The sequence below is a fragment of the Eumetopias jubatus genome, unplaced genomic scaffold, assembly GCF_037043125.1.
Source record: "Eumetopias jubatus isolate StellerSeaLion01/CBP00866 unplaced genomic scaffold, mEumJub1_p1.0 scaffold_10, whole genome shotgun sequence".
Taxonomy (NCBI): Eukaryota; Metazoa; Chordata; class Mammalia; order Carnivora; family Otariidae; genus Eumetopias; species Eumetopias jubatus.
In genome coordinates, this window is record NW_028274816.1 from 101,614,701 (window position 1) to 101,638,537 (window position 23,837).

The 23,837-nt window shown below is 42.6% G+C and overlaps 1 protein-coding gene across 6 annotated transcripts in view; it reads left to right on the top strand.

Moving 5' to 3' along the window:
• Positions 1–23,837, top strand: part of EZH1 (enhancer of zeste 1 polycomb repressive complex 2 subunit) — a 43,322-nt gene that overhangs the window by 16,661 nt on the left and 2,824 nt on the right. For all 6 annotated transcript variants that reach the window (XM_028094010.2, XM_028094008.2, XM_028094006.2 and 3 more), the window contains exons 2-19: positions 4,668–4,759; positions 5,972–6,099; positions 6,213–6,341; positions 7,482–7,601; positions 9,438–9,558; positions 10,921–11,097; positions 12,372–12,474; positions 12,980–13,143; positions 13,526–13,617; positions 17,223–17,403; positions 17,652–17,848; positions 19,329–19,420; positions 20,319–20,359; positions 20,849–20,974; positions 21,937–22,115; positions 22,624–22,719; positions 23,142–23,223; positions 23,684–23,764. In XM_028094010.2, the coding sequence (XP_027949811.1) occupies positions 5,983–6,099; positions 6,213–6,341; positions 7,482–7,601; positions 9,438–9,558; positions 10,921–11,097; positions 12,372–12,474; positions 12,980–13,143; positions 13,526–13,617; positions 17,223–17,403; positions 17,652–17,848; positions 19,329–19,420; positions 20,319–20,359; positions 20,849–20,974; positions 21,937–22,115; positions 22,624–22,719; positions 23,142–23,223; positions 23,684–23,764 (2,098 nt within the window). In that variant the 5' untranslated portion in view covers positions 4,668–4,759; positions 5,972–5,982. The remainder of the gene's footprint in view (positions 1–4,667; positions 4,760–5,971; positions 6,100–6,212; positions 6,342–7,481; positions 7,602–9,437; positions 9,559–10,920; positions 11,098–12,371; positions 12,475–12,979; positions 13,144–13,525; positions 13,618–17,222; positions 17,404–17,651; positions 17,849–19,328; positions 19,421–20,318; positions 20,360–20,848; positions 20,975–21,936; positions 22,116–22,623; positions 22,720–23,141; positions 23,224–23,683; positions 23,765–23,837) is intronic.

Sequence of the window (23,837 nt, forward strand, 5' to 3'; positions counted from 1 at the left end):
AGTAAAGATGTTGAACTTGCCCCAAAGAGAAGCTCTTTCTGCAAAGGGGTCCCTTTATGTGGGTGAAAGAACTTCATAGTTTGGAACTTTAATATCCTGATCTCAACCTCTCTAAATTTAAGAATATTGTTCTTTAAATGTTTTATCTCCAAACACTTCAATAAAGTTTTCCCATTTCCAACTAGTGACAGACTATCTTCCAGTTTTAGCCTTTGAAACAAATTGAGATCCAGTTTTCTGGGGAAAGATTTCAGTTTTTATAAGCTTTCTTTTTTTGTGGAGATTTGACATGTAAATAAGGTAGTTATTATTTTTTTAAAGATTTATTTATTTATTTTAGGTGGGGGGGAGGGAGGGAGAAAATCTCAAACAGACTCCTCACTGAGCACAGAGCCCCACCCGGGACTCGATCCCACAACCCCACAATCCTGAGATCATGACCCAAGCTGAAGTCAGGAGCCGGTCCCTTAACCGACCAAGCCACCCCAGTACCCCAATAAGGTAGTTCTTATTTCCAATTACCAACTTTTTAAAAAAATAATTTTTTAGAACAGTTTTAAATTAAAAAAAAAAATAAGGGTAGTAGAAGGAGTTTCCATAGATTCCATATCCATTTTCCCTTATTATTAACATCTTACATTAGCATACAGGTAAACATTTTTTTACAGTTAATGAACCAGGATTGATCATTCTACTGTTATTATTCATTGTGAAGTCACTCAAAGTTTTTTTTTTTTTTTAAGATTTTATTTATTTGAGAGAAAGCATGAGAGAGAGAGAGATCACTAGCAGCGGGGAGGAGTAGAGGGAGAAGCTGACTCCTGCTGAGCAGGGAGCCTGTTGCAGGACCAGATCCCAGGGATGATAACCTGAGGCAAAGGCAGACACTTAACCGACTGAGCCACCCAAGTGCCCTCACCCGAAGTTTTTTTAAAAGGTGGAATTGCCTACTGATTTTTTTAAAAGATTTATTTATTTATTTTAGAGAGAGAAAGAGAAAGCAGGGGGGAGGGACAGAGGGAGAGAGAGTCTTAAGCAGACTCTGTACTGAGCGTGGAGCCTGACGTGGGGCAGGATCTCATGATGCTGAGATCACGACTGGAGCTGAAATGAAGAGTCCGACATTTAACCTGTGCCACCCAGGCTCCCCTGCCTACTGATTTTTATACTAAAGGTCTCTAGAAAGTTACTGGATTGACCTAGCATCAAGAAAGACTTACTTTTTTCTTTAATCAGCTTTATTGAAGTAAAAATTTACATATGATAAATTCGCATTTTATATATACAGTTCAGTGAGTTTTCATAGAAGTGCCTAGTCATTTAAGCATCACCACAGCCATGGTAGAGACCATTTTTCAGAGGCCCTAGAAAGTTCCCTTATGCTTCTTTCCTTTCCCCAACCCCAGCCTCCGGCAACCACCGATCTGCTTTCTGTCAATGTAGATTTGCCCTTTGTAGAATCGTTCTAGTAGAATGCACTAATAGTGGAGTCATATAGTACATAGTTTTTTTGTGTGTCTGATTTTTTTCACTTAGCATAATGCTTTTCAGACATATTGTGCATGAGTAGTATTCCATCCTACATATATACTATAATTTGTATTCATTCAGCAATTCATAGATATACTTGTGTTGTTTCTACTTATTGGCTATTATGAATAAAGGTGCTATGAACATTTGTGTAGAGGTCTTTGTGGGGACATATATTTTCATTTCTAGTGCAGAGCCTGACTCAGGGCTGGATCTCATGACCCTGAGATCCTGACCTGAGCTGAAATCCGGAGTCTGGTCACTTAATCGACTGAGCCACCCAGGCGCCCCCATCATTTTGGTTCTATTTACTTATTTTTTTTTTTTAAGATTTTATTCATTTATTTATTTATTTGACAGAGAGACACGGCGAGAGAAGGAACACAAGCAGGGGGAGTGGGAGAGGGAGAGGGAGAAGCAGGCTCCCCGTGGAGCAGGGAACCTGTTGCGGGGCTCGATCCCAGGATCCCAGGATCATGACCTGAGCCGAAGATAGACGCTTAACGACTGAGCCACCCAGGCGCTCCCATTTTGGTGTTAATTTGTACTTCGCTAATGAGTAATAGTGATATTGAGTATCTTTTTGTGCAATTATTTGCCATTCCTCTATCTTTTTTTGGTGAAGTATCTGTTCAGATTTTTTGCCAACTTTCTATTGGGTTATCTTATTATTAAGTTGGAGGATATATATATATATATATATAAAGGCTTATTATATATATAATATATTATATAACATATAATATATATATTATATATATATAGGCTCATATATATAAAGGCTTATTCTTAAATTTATTGACCAAAACAGCCTATGTTTTGGAGTTTATTTTCAATGTTTAAGTGAATGTCATGAAAAGCTCTAAAGTACTGGCCTAGTACTTAACTGGAATGTAAATGGCTGTTTTGCATGTGTCAGTAGCTAAACAATCCATCTGGTAGAAATATAAAGTATTTTTTGTGTGCCACTCCCTTTACCCAAGATGAATGAACCCATTTCTCCAAATATGTTCTACTGAATGCTGAGTTTTTTGTTTGCTTTTTAAATTAAAAAAAAATCTTGATAGTTGTTGGTCAGAGTGCAGATGCTATGAGAACCCATCTTACAGCTGTGTTTCAGGTGTTTATTTTAATCATACCTATCTGTTCCAAACAGTGTGTCTTGTCTTCCTCATACACGCAGTGGGGACTGACCAACTGCCAAATAAACTTTTAGAGACTTGAAGACCCATTAAAAAGCCAGGCAAAATAAATATTGGCTCATGGTCACATGAGATTCAGAGATCACATTAATTGTAAAAGGAGAAAGTGTGACTTATTTTACATTGTGATTGGTTAAAATTCAATGGCATTTTTGTGTGTATTTTATACTCCTCTGGCCAAATAAAGCACTTGAGTAAAATTAGAAATGATGCCATTAATTATTGGACTGTGTGTCCTGTCATCTCTTTTTACAGACTGTAGATCACCTTTCAATTATAACTCCTTTCTTTAACAAAAATATTGATATTTTTCTGTGGCCATCTCTAAGAAATCTACACATACATACCCTAGCAGCTGTGGATTTTATTCTTTTCCATTATTTGATCCCCAGTTTTAAATGGACAGAGCAACCTGACATAAGCTTACTATTGCAAAAAGGGAAATGTGCTCCCCCAGAAAATGGGAGAAGGATTGCAGTTCAAAACCAATTTTTAGGAGGTTATGAAGTCTCACTGAATTAGAGGCAGTTTTGTCCTAGATTTGAACCATTTTTTAATTTTCTGGAGCAGACTATTTTTATGCTTGTTCAGGACAGAAATTATATGAGCAATGTACTTAATATTACACGTGAGTGTGTTGTATGTACTTAAATAGTTTTATCATTCAAAAAAAAAAAAAGCCCCTCTTTTGGCCCCATTCCATGAGGAATGAGAAGTATTTAAAAGATGCAGGAGGAAGAGAGATGGTGCAATTTGTGGGAAAGAAATTCAGATTTTTTTTTTTTTTTTTTTTTTTTTGGTAACCCCAGCACTTTAGCAGTCTGGGATTCAGATTGTTAGATTATGCTGTTATTGTTTCTTTCCCTTACCCCAGAGAGATACTATTTAACTCACAGGGAGTTCTGTTTTTAAGAGCTTGAATCACTTGATTGAGTTAACAGTAAACACAGTGAGCCTGTCTGCTTCTTTGCTCCTCTTTCCTTCCTTTATCCTCTAAATTTAACATCGCATTACCCTAATCCACTTGGTTCTTCAAATGAAACGATCAGGTATAGTCTCTTAAAGTCCATGTGCATGAGATATTATAGTCATGTCTGATTATGACAGATGTGAAACAGTGGGTTAAATTTTGCTGTTTTTTTGTCAGTGCTGTCATTCCTTATGGAGAACAACAGGTAATTAAAAAATGCTTCTTTAAAAGAAATATGTTCTTAAACTCCAAAAGAAAATTTTTTTCATAAAATTTAAAAAACAAGGCCTGAAACTTTAGTTTCTGTTTCAAATTTCGACTCTTCATAGCTCCTTGTAATGTTTTCATTAACTTAAAATGCTAGGTGAAATGAATTGAACTAGGGGTGCCTGGGTGGCTCAGTCGTTAAGCATCTGCCCTCCCGCTCAGGTCATGATCCCAGGGTCCTGGGATCGAGTCCCACATCGGGCTCCCTGCTCAGGGGGAAGCCTGCTTCTTCCTTTCTACCCCATCCCCTGCTTGTGTTCCCTCTCTCTATATATCAAAATAAATAAATAAAATCTTTAAAAAAAATTGAACTAGTTCTCTAAGAAATCTCAATAGTTAATATGAATAAAAACATAACCTCATGGATTTTATTGAATTTTTACATGTACTTAATATTTGTTCTTTATCTAAAACAATTGATGGGTCTGCTGGCTGAGCCTGGAAATTGGTTCAGTAAAGCAGAAACATGAACTTGGTAATTGTGAGAATATATTTGCACACGTGACTGGAAGGATAGAATTTAATAAAAGAAAGGACAAATGGCATCAAGTATGATTGGGGCCTGACTTACATGTAGAAATAGTGATAGCAGAGATCTCAAAGTCTGTGTAGTTCTGGGTGAGCATCCTACTGAGAGTATCAGGGTCTAAAAATATGCTCCATTGACTCAAAACCACTGTCTATTCTCTTTTGAAAAGCTGAACATTTGTTTTGCCTTTGTGTCTTGCCATTCCTCTGAAGAACAGAAGGCACATTATAAAACCAGACACTTCCCCTTGCATTCTATGAGGTAGGTAGAATGTGTTACAGTAAGTACTTTTTTAGAACTTTGAAACTTAATTCAAACCCCACCCCCCCAAATGATTTGCAGTGTTGTATTTCTGTGTGTCTCGCTGTTGACTTGGAGATGAGATTATGCTGTTGTCATTTCCTACCTTTATTGCTGGGTATGTGGTGGTGGGGTTCAGACAGTTTGGCAGGTACAGTTTTATAGTGTGGGTGGATCTTTTCATGAAGCTCTTTTTGTTATAATTGCTCTATATTGTTGGTTTTTGTTGTTAATCTCTTTGGGTGCCTAATTTATAAATTAAACTCTATTGTAGGTGTGTGTGTAGAGGGAAAAACATAGTATATGTAGGGCTCAGTACTGTCCATGATTTCAGGCATCCACTGGGGGTCTTGGAACATATCTTCTGTGGACAAGAGGGATAACTGTACTTTGTTCCTTCTTCCATGGCAGGAGTCTTCTGTTCTATATGCAAGTTATGCATGAAGCTCTTTTTTTAAATTAATTTTTAAAATATTATTTGAGAGAGAGAGTGAGTGGGAGGAGGGGCAGAGGGAGAGGGAGAGAGAAAGTCTCAAGCAGACTCTGGGTTGAGCAGGGAGCCCAGTGCGGGGCTCAATCTCACGACCCTGAGATCATGACCTGAGTCAAAACCAAGAGTTGATTGCTCAACCGACTGAGCCACCCAGGTGCCCCTGAAGCTCTTTGATATTAACTTGATCCCTGCTGAACATTTCTCTTAGTCAAGGTTTTGAGTAGGCGGGGCACCTGGGTGGTGCAGTTGGTTAAGCAACTGCCTTTGGCTCGGGTCATGATCCTAGGGTCCTGGGTTTGAGCCCCACATCGGGCTCCCTGCTCAGTGGGGAGTCTGTTTCTCCCTCTCCCTCTCCCTCTTTCCCTACTCATGCTCTCTCTCTCTGTCTCTCTGTATTAAATGAATAAATTAAAAATAAATAAATTAAAAAAATAAAAACAAGGTACCACAGGAGGACAGAGGCTGAGCTTTTTGGTGATCAGGCCAGGGATTACTGATGTGAAATCTTTTTTTTTTAAATTGAAACCTTTTGTTGAACTCATAGATTTGGGTTCTTTAAACAGTGTTTTTATGAGTAAATGCAGTGGGAATGGAAGCATGACTGACCATGTTTGTTTGAGTTTGAGGAATTCTTCATTTCCAGACAGTAAAATGCCTTTTCTCATGTCTGACTCTCTTAGATTACAGCAAAATGGATATGCCAAATCCCCCAACGTCCAAATGCATCACTTACTGGAAAAGAAAAGTCAAATCTGAATACATGCGACTCCGGCAGCTAAAACGGCTTCAGGCAAATATGGGCGCCAAGGTCAAAAATAACCCCCGGGTTATCTATTTTAATATATTGATCCAATGTGGAGGACTGGGCTTTTTAAAACTCTTCTCTTGAAATCCCAACCATTTTCCCCTTGGCTTTTCTAGGCTCTGTATGTAGCAAATTTTGCAAAGGTTCAAGAAAAAACCCAGATCCTCAATGAAGAATGGAAGAAGCTTCGTGTCCAACCTGTGCAGTTGATGAAGCCCGTGAGCGGGCATCCTTTTCTCAAAAAGGTACCTCCGGGTGTCTAAGCTCAGCCTTCCTCGTTTCCTTGGACTGAAGTTGTTTGTTCTCTGTATTCGTGATGTATTAGAAAATAAATAAGGATAATGGATACGGCTATTATAGTCAGCTTTGAATAACTAGGATGGTAAATCTGTAGCTTAAAGAATAGTCTATTCACCTATTATTCTCCTCAGTTACTGAGTATAATCATGAGTGTTGTTTTTTTTTTTAAACAGGAAAAACAAAACATTTAGTGTCTGATTTCCTGGGCTCTGTGTACAAGCTTCAAAACAACCTTGTTTGTGCCTTATTTGGCACATCTGGTACTTTGATATTGGAAACGAAGTGCCCAGGATAATGGACAGGAATATACTGATCAAAGGGATATTCCTTGTTATAAATCTAAAATTCATTCTAGTTTCTTAAAGAGATAATATTTTTTAAATATAAAAGGTTGGGGCACCTGGGTGGCTCGGTCAGTTGAGCGTCTATCTGCCTTTGGCTCAAGTCGTGGTCCCAGGGTCCTGGGATCAAGCCCCGCATCGGGCTCCCTGCTTGGCAAAATCTGCTTCTCCCTCTGCCTCTCCACCCCATCTTGTGCTCTCTCTCTCTCCCAAGTAAATAAATAAAATCTTTAAAAATAAATAGATTAAAATAAAATAAAATAAGATATAAAGAGTGGATAGTGTATTGAGAGCAATTTTCTTTTCCAAAACAGAATATGACTGTAGTTTCTATACTGTTTCACTTCCCCCTGTACTGTCTCCGTCACCTCTGCAGCTAAGTTGATGTCAACTCTCTTAACATTTAGGTCCTCGGGAAAACTTCCTCATCTCCTAGGACGTTCAGAGGCCCTTTGCTGTTGTGTACAGCCCAAGGAAACCAGCAGTTTTAAATTGAAATAAACACCAGCTGAGTGTGAAAGGCACCGTGCTGGAGTCTGTAGATGACACAAAGATGAAGGAGAGATAGCTCCTGCTTTGCAGTGGTTTATAGTCCAGTGGTTCCTCTTAGGAGCTGATTGTTACAAAGCCCTCTTAACTTGTACGAGTTAGAAGACTACTGGGATCAATTTGGAAGGAAACTGCAGTTCCCTCTTGGGTTGTGTGCTTGCCTTTGCCTCTCCATTGTCTTTGCTTATATTTCAGTGTACCATAGAGAGCATTTTCCCAGGATTTGCAAGCCAACATATGTTAATGAGGTCTCTGAACACAGTTGCATTGGTTCCCATCATGTATTCCTGGTCCCCTCTCCAGCAGAACTTTATGGTATGTATTGAAAGCACTGGGGTAATTGTATAAACTGTATGATTTTCTTATGTTCGTATGGTGGCACTTCTCTTAGGGTAAATGTTGTCAGATTATACTTAACAAAGCTTGGCCATGCAGGGCAGACTGTTGTTGTAATATACTTACTCTAAATATATATGTGTATATATATATAGCAAGTTGTTCTTACTTGTTAGGTTTTATGCTCCCTGAAGTGTACTCCTGAGTTAATGCGGGTTCCTTTTTGAATGAATGAGACTGGGCAAGACTCCAATTCTCCCTTACTACTTTGGCCCAATTTTGTAACATGTGCAGTTAAATGCAGTCTAAATCAGACACTTGAGGCTTAAGGAGGTTGACATCTCCCTGCTGATGGAGCAATCCTTTCTGATCCCCTAAAGACAAGACGCTATAAAAGCAACTGAGATAACAGAGGTGCACGTGGATCCGTGAGCCTTTCATCTGGGCCTTTATACTGATTCCTACTAGGATTAGTTTTGGTTCTGATAATCAGTCCTCTCTAAATACTGCCATTGCTTATCATCTGCCTGGTGACAGTTCTGAGTGGAATAGGATATAGGTTTACAAAAGGGAATCATCTGTTAGAATAAAACTTCACAGTAATTTTACTTAATACTTGGGGAATTAAAAATGACCGTGTTTTCTTTTTTTTTAATTTTTTATTGTTATGTTAATCACCATACATTACATCATTAGTTTTGGATGTAGTGTTCCATGATTCATTGTTTGTGCATAACACCCAGTGCTCCACGCAGAACGTGCCCTCTTTAATACCCATCACCAGGCTAACCCATCCCCCCACACCCCTCCCCTCTAGAACCCTCAGTTTGTTTTTCAGAGTCCATCATCTCTCATGGTTGGTCTCCCCCCCTTCATTCTTCCCCTTCTGCTATCTTCTTTTTTTTTTTTCTTAACATATATTGCATTACTTGTTTCAGAGGTACAGATCTGTGATTCAACGGTCTTGCACAATTCACAGCACTCGCCATAGCACATACCCTCCCCAGTGTCTATCACCCAGCCACCCCATCCCTCCCACCCCCCCCACCACTCCAGCAACCCTCAGTTTGTTTCCTGAGATTAAGAATTCCTCATATCAGTGAGGTAAATGACCGTGTTTTCTGCTGAACAACAACAATACCAAAAATCCATTAGTATTGTTTCTTTAGCCAGGAAATGTTCATAGCTCATGCTGCAGTTGACTTTAAGTTCCCACTGAGTGTGATTGACATGAGTTTTAATCATAGTTTTTTATTATGATTATGGGAGGTTAGGCTTAGTCTGTATAATAGAATATCCAGAAGCTTTATGGTTGCCCAGTTTCTGTACTAACTGTTTTAGTTATATTGTAGATTATACTCTTGGAAGCCTTCCTTTTCATCTGTGTGTCTCCACTTAAGAATTAAAATTGAAGAATTTTTAGACTGTTGTTTAAATGATATTTGTACCTGTTTTACAATGATGTTTAGTAGATAAAATTAGATAATAGGTGGAATCACAGTGAATAATAAGTATGCTGTTAGATTCTAGATGTTGGTGGAAATATCATTGTTAGTATCAGGCCAAACATTTGGTAGTTGATATCCTCAAGTAGTTAAACTTACTTTTTTCCCTAAGAGTAACATTGCCCCCTCCCACCTGAGGTTTTGCTGGCAAAACAAAATGGCCAGTCTTTAAAAATGCAGGAAACTCTGTAACCAAAGGCGTTTTCAGGAAATTCAAGCCGCAAAAATGACCCAGCAGAGATTCCATTAAACAGGAAAGAGGAGAAGCATAGTGGATTCATGGAATGAATCACATCTGGTTTGATTTCAGGTAGAAGATGAGACAGTTTTGTGCAATATTCCCTACATGGGAGATGAGGTGAAAGAAGAAGATGAGACTTTCATTGAGGAGCTAATCAATAACTACGACGGGAAAGTCCATGGTGAAGAAGGTAGCGGTGCTGGGTTCTTTGGGAGAAAACTTTATTAGAGTGGTGCCCCTTCTTTGGTATGTCATCATCTTCCTTTTATCTGCTGCCTCGTGTGTATAGGCTGAAGAATATTTCAGTGTCATCACATGGCTAGGAGTAAACATTTTATATTAAAAATGTCCTCGGGGGGGGGAATGTCCTCAGTCAGATAGATAGATTGATTGATTATTTATTTTAGAGAGAGGGAGGGGCCAAAGGAGAGGGAGAGAGAGTCTTAAGCGGACTCCGCTGAGCGTGGAGCCAATGCAGGGCTTAATCCCATGACCCGGAGATAATGACCTGAGCCAAAACCAAGAGTAGGATGCTTATCTGACTAGGCCATCCAGGTGCCCCCCCAGTTAAATTTAAAAGGAGTGGGGAGCACTGAGTGTTACATGCGGCTGATGAATCACTAAGTTTTACCCCTGAAACTGATAATACTCTATATGTTAACTATATTGAATTTAAATAAAAGATTAAAATAAATGTAAATTAAGAAAAAGGAGTTGGGACATAAAATGATTTTATATATATAGTAATCAGTGGCTGGAGAGAAAGTTTAGCGCACAAAGAAGTATGATCTTAGGAGTTTTCCATAAATCCATCCAAAGCCATTTTGTTCTTCATTTCTCTGAGAATGGCAGTGAGCATAATCTCTCTGTCCTACTTTGATCCAGATATGCCCTGGAACTCCCAGAAATTGCTTATAATATTCTGACGATACTGAAAGCGAGTCATTCGGATCTAGTTGTAGTTCTAGAAAGGGCTGCCAGTGTGTAAGAAGTGGAAAGATGGGGAGAGACTCCCCATGGTTTTGCAAACCAATGGCCTCACCAGCTGTTTTGACACTTGTGGGTACTGTTGAAAATGCATTGTCTACCCACAGCGCCCCCTAGTGTTCAAAGACGTTATCCTAGGTTTTAGTGTAACCCTATATAGTATGATTTTAGGAAGATAATGCTGTCTTTTGATTCAAAGAAGTCACTACCAAGCCATCAGCAGCAAAACCAAGTACATTTTCATGTTATCATTCTTTCTCTGTTCCATCTGTATTGTTTGTACACTTTTTTGAGATTTTGGACCATAGATACAGGTTGATCTGTGCCTGAGGAATGAACTACCCTAATAAGAATAAAGCCTATATAATTGGATTTCCCACTCCAGCCAGCTGAACTGTTGCCATTATAAGAGTCAGTCAAATTATTGTAATTTCCTGGTTGTTCATATAAAAATGTACATGTGTATTCTGTCTAGGCCTCAGGAGTGAGTACAAGAAAATCTTCCCAGAAGGACTAATGGAGCATGAAATAATCACTGCTCATCCATCTAATCTTTATGTTCCAGAGATGATCCCTGGATCTGTCCTGATTAGTGATGCAGTTTTCCTGGAGTTGGTAGATGCTCTGAATCAATACTCAGATGAGGAGGAGGAAGGGCACAATGACACCTCAGATGGAAAGCAAGATGACAGCAAAGAAGATCTGCCAGTAACAAGAAAGAGAAAAAGACATGCTCTTGAAGGTAAATATTCCATTTTGAAAGTGACAGGGAGAGGGAAGAAGGGAGAAACAGAACTGTTGATTATTAAAGGCTGTTGGTGCTTCTCATTTGGTCCACTTAAAAGGAAAACAAAGTAGTGTGTTTGGGAAACATGGAAAGTTATAAAGAAGAAAATATAATTATCCTATAATCTTACTATCGAGGAATAATCAGCATTAATATTTCCTTCTAGATCTAAAAAATGTGTGTGCGTGTGTGTGTGTACACACACACACAAAGAATATATACAGACACGTACCTAAAATAAATATTATGCTATATGTCAACTATATCTCAGGCTTTTTATTTTATTTTTATTTTATTTTTAAAGATTTTATTTATTTATTAGAGAATGAGAGATAGAGAGCACAAGAGGGAAAAGGGTCAGAGGGAGAAGCAGACTCCCTGCTGAGCAGGGAGCCCGATGTGGGACTCGATCCCGGGACTCCAGGATCATGACCTGAGCCGAAGGCAGTCGCTTAACCAACTGAGCCACCCAGGCGCCCTATCTCAGGCTTTTTAAAGTACATGTATGGGGCGCCTCAGTGGCTCAGTCGTTAAGCGGCTGTCTTTGGCTCAGGTCATGCTCCCAGGGTCCTGGGATCAAGCCCCCACATCAGGCTCCCTGTTCTGCGGGAAGCCTGCTTCTCCCTCTCCCACTCCCCCTGCTTGTGTTCCCTCTCTCACTGTCTCTCTCTCTCTCTCAAAAAATAAAATCTTTAAAAATAAATAAATAAAGTACATGTATAAATCAACATGTTTATATGCATCATGTGAAATGGGATCATGCCCCCTCCCAAACACAATTTTATATCCCTTTTTATTTGATCTTCTATCATAAGCATTTTTCTGTGTTGTTAATATTTAATTAACTTAATGTTTAATTATGCTCTCTGTTATGTAATTAGATGTCTGGGGACATAGTGTCACTGTCTTATTTTTCAGCACCATCATTGTGATGGTATTCTTCAATATTCACATCTCTCCACGAAAACTCATGTTTTTCCCTCTAGTTTCCGTCTTGGACTGTGGGTTTTGTCATTAACGTATACATGACTCTGATTTCCTTATTACTGGTAGCCTATTAGATAAGTCCAGGTAGCACTGACCTTCTTTATGTGTTCCTAAACAGTCAGTGGTTAGGTTAACAAAGCCGCTCTAATCAAAATGCTGTGACCTAAGGGAAAATGACCAAACAGTTTTGTTTGCATACTCTGATTATAGCACTCAGGAGTCTTTTGTCATTTCCAATTCAGGCAACAAAAAGAGTTCCAAGAAACAGTTCCCAAATGACATGATCTTCAGTGCAATTGCCTCGATGTTCCCTGAGAATGGTGTTCCAGATGACATGAAGGAGAGGTAGGGAAAGCTGTCCCACTCAGGCCATGTAGAGTGCTCAGGCAAAACTGTTATTCAAGCCTGTTTTTGGTTAATAAAAAGCTTTGTTTCTGGTAAGTACACTGTGATTTGCTTCCACTTCTGATTATTTCCTGCTTGCCTGCTTACCTCTAAATGCCCATTCCCATATCAAGGGTCACCATTGCTGGATTTTGAATAAGTTTGGGCAGAGAACTTTTTAAATTCTGCCATTTTTCTGGAGAGTTACTCCAGCACCATACTTACCAAATCTTTCCCTCTCTTTGCTTTCAGACATATGCCCAGCCCAGCACAATTGCAATGACATATCCACTTAGTTATACACCCTTCCGTCATCAACGAAGCCCATAAAAAACCCATCCTCCCTTGGCAGACTGTACCTGGATGAGTGGCAGTATGCACCTGGATGAGTGGCAGTATGCAGTCTGTATTTTCTCAGCGAAGACATTTCCTTGGAAGGAATTCTTATCTCTCTTTTTAAAAATAGGTATCGAGAGCTAACGGAGATGTCAGACCCCAATGCCCTTCCCCCTCAGTGCACACCCAACATCGACGGCCCCAATGCCAAGTCCGTGCAGCGGGAGCAGTCTCTGCACTCCTTCCACACACTGTTTTGTCGACGCTGCTTCAAATATGACTGCTTCCTTCACCGTGAGTGGGGCGACTCTGAAATGCTCTCCTGTTCTCCATCCCCAGACTCCATTTCCTTCTGTTTATTTCAGTTAATCATACAGAGTTCCTGGCTTCTGATCGGATGATGGTTTTACAAAGGCCCGGTTCGATATTCACTTGTTCAGTTGTAGTGTGATGTGCTTTGCATGGTTAGGACAGAATAACCAGCAACCTAAGTGTCCCTGAGTACCTATTAGCTTTGAAAGGATTGTTGATGTCAGAAATGATTAAATTTTGTGCACCCTGATGGTAGCTGATTATATCTAAATTTTCCCACAATGGCTCCCTAATTCAGTTTTGTTCTTCCCCATCCTATCAAGTGGATGAACCATTGGAAACAGGACAGTTCTGTTTTTTCCAGCTTTTCACGCTACCCCTAATGTATATAAACGCAAGAACAAAGAGATCAAGATTGAACCAGAACCATGTGGCACAGACTGCTTCCTTTTGCTGGTATGTTTTGTTTTTTTTTTTAACTTTTATTTATTTAACACCCAACATGGGGCTCAAACTCATGCCCCGAGATCAAGAGTCACATGCTCCTCTGACTGAGCCAGCCTGGCATGCCTTGCTGGTATGTTCTTAAACTGTTCTGCCATTGTTAACTCTGTTGAAAATTTAGCAGGAAATGGTCCTTCCGTTTTCTGCTGCTGAGAATACAAACCAAATGAGCCAAAATGTAGCACTCTGGGAGTCATAAAGCACAGATAAAACATGACTTCTGCTCTTTTTTTTTTTTTTTAACTTTATCCATTTAGAGAGAGAGTGAGCAGGGTGAGGGGCAGAGAGAGAATCTCAAGTAGAGTCCACACAGAGTGTAGAGCCTGACGTGGGGCTCAATCTCATGACCCTGAGCCAAAATCAAGAGTCAGACACACTTAACCAACTGAGCCACCCAGACACCCCATGACCTCTGCTCTTAAGGAGCGCCCAGATACTAAGGACTGTGAAGTTAGTCTTATGGAGTGAGGAGTGCGTGTGTGTGACAGCATTTTCTTTGCTGTCTTCCTTTAAATGCATACAAACATAGGAGAAATAACACATGAAAGCACTGATGTTTCATTGTAAGGTAAATAGCCAGATGCCAGATGGACCTTTCCCTGATGGACAGACTTTATGCAGCAGGATAAATTCCCCTGCATTCATGTGGAAAGGCAGTATGCTTAGAACTAGAAAGGAATAGGTTCACTTGCAGTAGCCAAAGACACAGTTTTGCTTTCTGCACCATACAGTGAGGGTAGATAAAGAATAAAATACCTTGATAAAATTTCTGCTACCAATTAAAATTAGGTTATATAGCCAAGTGCCTTTGGGACCATCTTTAGTGGGATAATAGAAGAAAAGATGATAGAAAGGGCCACTGGATATACATGTGGAAAATGAGTCATATGATAATAGCAAAAGGACAAATAGACTTCATCTGATTTATTTTCTCCCTGATGTGCATTGACTCCTTCTTGCGTGCCAAGTACCACACTGGCCCTTACCATATATTATCTTACTTTCATGCTTCCAACAACATCCTGAGTGGAGAAACTATGGGTATTTTGTCCAAAATTTGTTAAGGTGTCAGTGGTGTGGCAATAATGAAATTAAAGCTCTGGTCTAACTCCACAGGCCATGCTTTTTAAATTACTCCACACTTGGGCACCTGGGTGGCTCAGTTGGTTAAGCAACTGCCTTTGGCTCAGGTCATGATCCTCGAGTCCCAGGATCGAGTTCCACATCGGGCTCCCTGCTCAGCGGGGAGTCTGCTTCTCCCTCAGACCCTCCTCCCTCTCATGCTCTCTGTCTCTCATTCTCTCTCGCAAATAAATAAAAAATCTTAAAAAAATAAAATAAAATAAAATAAATAAATTACTCCACACTTGGGGCGCCTGCGTGGCTCAGTCAGTCAAGCATCTGCCTTCAGCTCAGGTCATGATCTCATCATGATCCCAGGGTCCTGGGATCGAGCCCCACATCAGGTTCCCTGCTCAGCGGGAAGCCCGCTTCTCCCTCTGCCTCTGCCCCTCCCCCCACACGTGCATGCTCTTTCTCTCTCTCTTTCTGTCTCTCACTTGCTCTGTCTCTTGCTCACTCTCAAATAAATAAAAATCTTGAAAAAAATAAATTACTCCACACTTTTAAAAAGTGCACCATGTTATATCAACATACCAGCATTTATATGTTGTCCCTCTCACAGCAGTTACCCTGGGACCCTGTACATGCTTCACAAAGATGCCGTCAGTGCCCAAAATGTATGTCTCTGTGTGTGTGTTTCACATACGGAAATGTCTGTGCAGTTTTTTTTATTGCTTTTTAGAAGTCAGTCCATATTCAGCTATAATGCTCGACTGTTTTCCCCCACACATTTTATTAAGAACATTCTCAATCATGCACAGAAGGTGTAAGATACCTTATTCTTAGATTTAAAGACATTTTTTCCATATTTACTTTGTCCCTCTATTTGTGTATGCATGTCTTTTGCTGAGCCATTTGAAAATGAGTCGCAGACATTGAGATACTTGTTTGCAAAGTATTTTAGCATGCACTTCCTAAAAATAAAGACATTCTCTTATATAATCACATTATTACACCTAAGAAAAGTCACAAGAATTTCATAATATCATCTGTCCATTCCATGTTTAAATTTTTTCAGCTGCGCCAAGGATAGCTGGGTTTGGGGTTTTCTCTAAACCAAGGTCATCCAGTCATGTGTCATATTTGGTTATTACATCTTTTCAGTCTCCTTTAATCTCAAATCATCACACCATTTTTTTTTCTTTTTGAAAAATCCAGGCTCATTGTCTTGTAGAATACTGTCCCATATTCTGGATTTGTCTGTGGTTTTCTCCTGGTGTTATTTAACTTGTTTCTCTACCCTCTATTTCCCATGAGCTAAAATTAGCTCTGGAGGCTAATTATGTTTATGTTAAACCTTTTGAGTTAGAAGAGTTGTCAGCGATGCTTTGTGTGCACATGGTAGCACAGGCACATGATGTCGGATTCAATTAATTTTAAAACTTCTTTAGAATTTCCTTTAAGGCCTACAGGATATTAATCTGAATAGCCTTAGTAGTAGTAAACATTTATCCTTTACATGTAGATTTGGTTTTCAGAAACAGCTAGAAGTATTTGGGAACCAAGTCTGATGAGAAGACAGATGATCAAGCTGAATGACAGTTATTTGGTCTTTTTTTTTTTTTTTTTTTAATAAAGCATGCTATGAAGTAATGAACTATATCCTTCCAAGTTTAATGTACTGATTTGGAAGAAAGTTCTAGAAGTAACTAGTGATATTGTAGAAATTTAAGGACTACATATTTTATTATTGAAACAGAAGCAATGCAGTAGAATAAAAGGAACAATGTGGCCTGGGGACAGGGAGCCCTGATTCTTGTTCCTATTCTGGAACAATGAGCTATATACTAATATATGGTGTGTGTGTGTGTGTGTGTGTGTGTGTGTGTGTGTGTGTGTGTGGTATAATATATTAGTATATATACTATATATATAACATTTATTATATTAATACTGTACTGTATATTGTATACTATATAGTGTTTTCTATTAGTATATATACTAATACATAGTAATATAATATAAGAGAAACAAGTCCCTTCCCCTCTCTGAACCTCATTGCCTCTCCACAGGAGAATGTGTTCTCAAATTCTATATAGCTGACATGCAAATGAGTTTTAGATACAACTCACTGGAAAGTTGAAGATGCATAGATTATATCTTTTTTTAGATAAATTTATAAGTTTGAGAATTTTTTTTTTAAGTAGGCTTCACACCCAGTGGGGAGCCCGGCTCGGGGCTTGAACTCACAACCATGAGATCAAGACCTGAGCTGAGATCAAGAGTCGGATGCTCACCCAACTGAGCCACACAGGCGCCCCTACAATGTTTGTTAAGCAGCTTTTATATGGTCACACTGACATGGTACAGAGCAAGAAAAAGACAGGGTCATTACACGTAAGCGCAGGTGTTAAAGAAGGTGGTTTGTGAGGAGGGGATCAGGATGGTGACTCTGGGCCTGTTCCCGCTTCCCAGCTATAACGTATCCATTGCAGGAAGGAGCAAAGGAGTACGCCATGCTTCACAACCCTCGCTCCAAGTGCTCCGGTCGCCGCCGGCGAAGGCACCACATGGTCAGTGCTTCCTGCTCCAACACTTCAGCCTCTGCTGTGGCTGAGACTAAGGAAGGGGACAGTGACAGGGATACAGGCAATGACTGGGCCTCCAGTTCCTCAGGTACGCTGAACAGAAAGCGATCTTTTCTTTCTACTCAAGGCCTCTGCTGAACGTGGGATCAGTGCCTAACACTTGAAGTTAACTACCTTTTAAAAACGGTTAGTTCTTTCTACAGCTTCGCCATAGACACTAGAGACAGGAGATGTTTTGGTTCCTCAAGGTAGCATGAAGTCCTTCGGAGTCTGTGGCAAACTACTGATGACAACTGCATTCTCTCTTGTCCTGGTTCTTATCTCTTCCTCTCTTAGAGGCCAACTCTCGCTGTCAGACCCCCACGAAGCAGAAGGCTAGTCCGGCCCCACCTCAGCTCTGTGTAGTGGAGGCACCCTCGGAGCCTGTGGAATGGACTGGGGCTGAGGAATCCCTTTTTCGAGTCTTTCATGGCACCTACTTCAACAACTTCTGTTCAATAGCCAGACTTCTGGGCACTAAGACGTGCAAGCAGGTACTATCAGAGAAGAGCAGGGACACGCGCGGCCCTCCTTTCATCCACTGCTCTGTCAGCCCTTTTGCCGTCTTGTGTGGCTGCCCATCTCAAGGGAAGCCGTCTTAGGCTCAGTCCCTCGTGAGTGGGTGCTTCTGGGCCACGAGATAGGTTCCCTAAACCTGGGACCTTCTGCAGATGCCAGGCCTCGCAGTGCGTGGGAACCTGCTTTCCTCTTCACTGAATTCTTATTTCTGCCTCTAGCTGCTATCTAACTCTTCTGGATGTTTCTATACTCTTTTAGCTTTTTTTCATCTTTGTTCTTTGTTTTTGGTTCCTGTCTGTCTTTCTAAATGTGTACACCTTTCCTAGAAGGGGCTCCCAAGTCTTTCAGGGGACCTTCTTATCTGGCATGCTTCTGCTCCTGCCTCTGTAGCTGCCACTCCCAGCCCCTCTGTCAGTCTCCTCAGCTGCTTTTTCCTCCAGATGTTCTATCGCTAGCTTTTCTAATTGCCACCCCCGATAGCTGGGCCTGGACTGCACCCTTCTCACTCATGCCGTCACTAGAATCACAGTCTGGTAGCAGCCGCTGATGTTCTGGAGGCAGTGGGACCTGATGTCCCAGTGCCCCTCCGTCTCTGCCTGACTGCAGTGAGAAGACATACCGAAGAGCAGGGACAGGGAGTCACCCGGTGTTAGGGCTGGTCTGTCCAATAGGAAAGGAACACCAGAACTGTGCCACGCTGCTTAGCTCCCTGACTTCTGGAGGAGTCTCTGTGGCCTCTTCATGATGCCTCTACTTAGAACAAGCAATAGAAACATAAAGAGAAGTGCCCTTTTCTTTCGTTTTGGAGCTCATACCTATTTCCTTGAGGCACAGGTTCTTAACCTAAAAATCTACAGAATCATGTGCAACACAATTTTGTGTGTATTTTCCTGAGAAGATTTGTGCTTTTCGCAGAATCTCAAGAGGGCCCACAGCCAAAAAGGAAAAGAAGAAACAAAAAACGAATGCTATAGGGAAGAAGCACGTTGAAAAGAAACCAGCCTTCCAGAAATGCTGGCGGGCTTACTGAAATAGACAAGACTCTGCCCGCTGCGTACCAGCAGGGGGAGCTAGTGGTTAGCCAAGTGATGCCGCTTGTGTCCTCTCTTCCACTAGGTTCCGCAAGGTACCCAAAGTCGCCCTTCTTAAGAAGACACAGATAATGTTGATAAGAATCATCCCACTCAGGGCTTGGTAGGCGGAGGTATCGAAAGCTACTGACCAGGAAAGTTGTAACTGTGCTCAGTATTTCTCTCTTCTCGAGTCAGGCTGGATAGTGAAGAATTAACGCCAGGGCCAGTGATGCCATATCCCAGTGCCACTCTGTCTCTCCCTGAGTGCTCAGTCAGCTGCCTTCGAGCTCTCCAGAACGCTCCCATGCCCAGCACCTGGTTGGCTCACTTATCTGACCACCTGGCTCAAGGAGTGACAGGTCCTGTTGGATTTCTCTTCCAGGTCTTTCAGTTTGCAGTCAAAGAATCACTTATCCTGAAGCTGCCAACAGACGAGCTCATGAACCCGTCGCAGAAGAAGAAAAGAAAGCACAGGCAAGGGTTGGACAAAGGACTTTCTGTTCCCTGTGCTCTGACCTCTCCCTGGACTCCCCAACTGCCTCCCTCTTGAGTATAGCCTTGCACAACTAAAGGGCCAGCCTTCTCCATGCTCCCTGTGGGTCCGTGCCTCGGACCAGCCCTTCTCCCACCCCTGGATGCTGTGGACCCAGAGATAAGTGTCTGCTTTCTCTTTAAGCTCCTGGCCAGTGGGACGAGAGCTGGCCTCGTGGCTCCACCCTGAGGCCGTTTCTCCTCGTTGGGTGGTTAGTGACCACTGTTCCCACTTCTCAACTCTGACCAGAGTTTTTTCTTTTGGCACTTGTATTGTTTTTCTAAGTTGCATAATAACACTGCCTTTTAGCTAGCCTTTGCTTAGGGTTGGAAGGATTTTTTTAAATTCAACATTCTGCCTGCCTTGGTTCCCTAATGACTATCACCTAGTGAAGGAAGGAACTGACACCAATTCTAGATGGAGAAGGAAGTCCCTGTAGCTTCTTCTCCCCCCCAGTTCCTTCACTTAGCAGATTCCTGAAAACTCTTCCCACATTCCCATCCTGCAGTTCCTCCACATCCCCCCCTTCCCCAAAGAGAAGGAGGGAGGTGGGGAGGAGAGGGAGAAACAATAGCTTTATAATAGACAGAGGGTTGGGTTTTGTGTTTGTTTTTAGGCATCTTTTTTGTTTATATTTAAATCTCGAAGCAGAAAGCAGCTGGACTCCAGATGGACTCTAGCATCCACCTACCAGAGTAGAAGCCTCCTGTGAAGGGATTTGGGGAGGATAGTCCCCAGTCATCAAACCACAGTCCCTCAGAGCAGGTCACATTGTTATTTATCCAAATCTGCAGAGTTCCCCAGAGTCATGACCCAGGCCCATCCGTCTCTCTTTTTCAGGTTGTGGGCTGCACACTGCAGGAAAATTCAGCTGAAGAAAGGTAAGTTGCAGCAGGGTGCTCTTGGGCAGTTCAGCCCGAGGTCGCACCCCTGTGGTCCCCCGCCTGCCCCACCTGCAGCGGCACTTGTTGACCCTGCACCGCTTCCGCAGGCTGCAGATTTGTCTGCAGCAGCTTTGAACAGCTCAGCTTCTCGCTGCAACTGAGAGCACCTCTTCGGGGGCAGAGTGGTGAGCCTTGTGGTCTCTGACTTGCATAGTGAGCCATTTGCCAGGTTCCAGACTTCGTTTAATGTTTGGAATGGCTCTCCTGTCCCGGGCCATTTCCACACTCTCCCCACAAAGCAAATCACCCCATGTTAGCTGCCGAACGACCATCATCTCTGAGTGCTTCTCACTTCAGGTGCTAAATGTGTGCCCACGATGATGGCCGGGCCAGCCTCCCCCAGTCAAGGCCATTGGACAGTTGGGAGGGAGGCCAGCCAGGGGGCATGGGCACAGCAGTGTTCAGGTCTACTCTTTTCTTTCCTAGATAACTCTTCCACGCAAGTGTACAACTACCAGCCCTGTGACCATCCAGACCGCCCCTGTGACAGCACCTGCCCCTGCATCATGACGCAGAATTTCTGTGAGAAGTTCTGCCAGTGCAACCCGGACTGTAAGCGTTCTCCACTTTCCCCGGCAGTCCTCCCAGACAGTCGGCCCCAGTGCAGCCCGCCTGCGCCCCTTGCTGCTTCTGGGCCTTCTGAGGTTCTCTCTGCTGTGTTTTAAGCATTCTGCAGAAGAAACAAGATACTTAAGATCTGGAAAAGTCATTTTTTAAAAACCCGTAGGTGTTTGATTCTAAAAGCAACAATTACACAGAAATCAGAAACGTGGGCATCTTTTTCCTTCAGGCTCAGTCACAGCCTCCCTTTCTAGGATGTTGTGTTACAACAGACACAGGTTATGATTCATGTATTTAGTTTAATACTTGGAGTTTTCCTATCAGGGCCGTCTGGATCAGCAGAAGTGGGACAGAGGCTAAACGTGCTTCTCCTTCACTTCTTATCACACAGTGCCCTAACCCGCTCAAGGCTGAACAGTTTGATAACAGCCTCCAGAGCCTGCGGAACTTGGTGCCCAGGCAGTTGTGCTGGAAATACCTTCTAAGCTCTAGCAGATACCAATCTTAGCCACAGCGGAGAGGCACTTGTGCTGGGGAGGGCAGTGGGTGGAGGAGGGTAGCGTAGAACGGATGCATTCTGTTCTCAAAATGATTCTTGTTTTGATGGTGATGATTTAGCAGTGAAAAGCACTGATTTCATTTTCTCTGGGCCACGCACCACCTCCCTTCCAAATTCCACGAATAAGGGGAAGGGAGAGAGCATTGTTGAGGAATCTCTAGGAAACACCTCTCAATAGTCAAACCTGCTTTTTTGACTCCCAGGCATGAATGTTGGGAGGCACTCCATTTTCTCTGGAAAGAAACTGGACTATATGTTTATTGGCCAGGGAGCTTCTCATCTATTTTGCCAGCTCTCCCCAAACACATCATATTTACTTCCTTGCTGACCCTGGAGTCAGACCTGAGCCCCAGCATTAGCCTGACCCTGTCCCTAACCCCCCCTCTCCCTCCAGGTCAGAATCGCTTTCCTGGCTGTCGCTGTAAGACCCAGTGCAACACCAAGCAGTGTCCCTGCTACCTGGCAGTGCGAGAGTGTGACCCCGACCTGTGCCTCACTTGTGGGGCCTCAGAGCACTGGGACTGCAAGGTGGTTTCCTGCAAAAACTGCAGCATCCAGCGAGGCCTCAAGAAGGTGAGGACTTTTCTCAGGCCTGCAGGCCAGATAACGGAGGGGGAAAGACAGAGTTGGCCCCAGCGGCCTCTTTCCACTGGCCCCTCGGAGGGCTTCTACAGCAAATCCTAAGGGACACGTGTGTACTGAATTAATGAAGTTTTCTGTCCTGGGGAGGAGTTAGAAACGTGACCCCTGAACTGGCCAGCCCGAGAGGAGCAAAGAGGACGAACACATCACGGATGTTGTCTGTTTCTACCTGACCTGCAGCAGCGAGTTCCTCACGACTTGGGTCTAGGAGGCCCCCAGGCCTAAAGGAGGAGGTGTCACGTTTCCTTTTGCCACCTCCCTTCTTTGTTTTTCCTCTCCCCAGAACAGAATGGCTTAGACCTTTTTCTGTTTTCAGATCCTCTTAACAGTTGCTTGTTCTTTCCACCCTGCCCACCCCCAGCACACGTGCACATCCAGCACACCCCCCCGCCCACTCACACATGCCTTGTAGTCTGAGGTTTGACTCCCTCTTCCCCAGCACCTGCTGCTGGCCCCCTCAGATGTGGCCGGATGGGGCACCTTCATTAAGGAGTCTGTGCAAAAGAACGAATTCATTTCTGAGTACTGTGGTGAGGTGAGTGCTATCGGTTTGGACCACATTCCTATCTGGGGAGATACTGATGAGAAACTCTGATTTTCTGTGGGCCAGACCTCTATGAATTATTCTCTAAATAACTCAGCTGAGTTCCCGTGTGGCCTCTTGGGGGATCCCACAGAAGGGTTTGCAGTCCTGAGATAAACCACTCTTCTGAAATTCTTTCCCAACTCAGGCCACACAAGGGGGGCAGGCAGGGAACTCTCTTCAGTCTTCATACTGGTCACATTGGGTGGGGATTGGAATGAACTAACTTGAGCTCTGTCTCCTGTGATTCTCATCATGATACTCAGTAAGCACCTACTTGTGACACTGTCCCCTCCCAGCCCTTTCTGTGGGCAGGGTACCATGCCCTGAGCAGATAGCCCGATCCCCTGTTTGTTCTTTGTCTGTCCCTGCAGCTTATCTCTCAGGATGAGGCTGATCGACGGGGGAAGGTCTATGATAAATACATGTCCAGCTTCCTCTTCAACCTCAACAATGGTATGGAGTCTCTTTCTCTGGCCCCAAGGTGGTCTCAGACAGGTCTTTCTACCAGATTGCCCTTACAATAGCCCACGTTCAGATCAGCCATGATTTCTCCACCGTCTGGATGTCAGCAGGTTAAACTTCAAGACACCACGAGCCACAGTTCACTTGCTTTGGGAGAACCCCCATTTCTGGGTTATGTTTATAATCGGAGCACTGAGCACTTACACCTCAGAAATCTCCCCAGTAGAGGGGAAGAGGAGATCTGTAATTCCAGCAAAATGGGGGGACCCAAAGGGAGCGCAATGGGGGGACCCAAAGGGAGCGCACCCACATGAGGCCATATTCTTATGCTGCGTGCTGCTGGTCCTCAAAATTCCCACTGGATTATTTCTGTTACCATTTAATTGATTTTGAAATCAGGTTCAGGAAGCTGTGGATTTGCCTGGTGAGCTCATGATCTTTCTTTGTATAGATTTTGTAGTAGATGCTACCCGGAAAGGAAACAAAATTCGATTTGCAAACCATTCAGTGAACCCCAACTGTTATGCCAAAGGTGAGCTCCCAGTGACCTAGGAGGGAGGGTGGGTGATGGATGCTTTATTTACTATGATTTCTATCCGTTATGT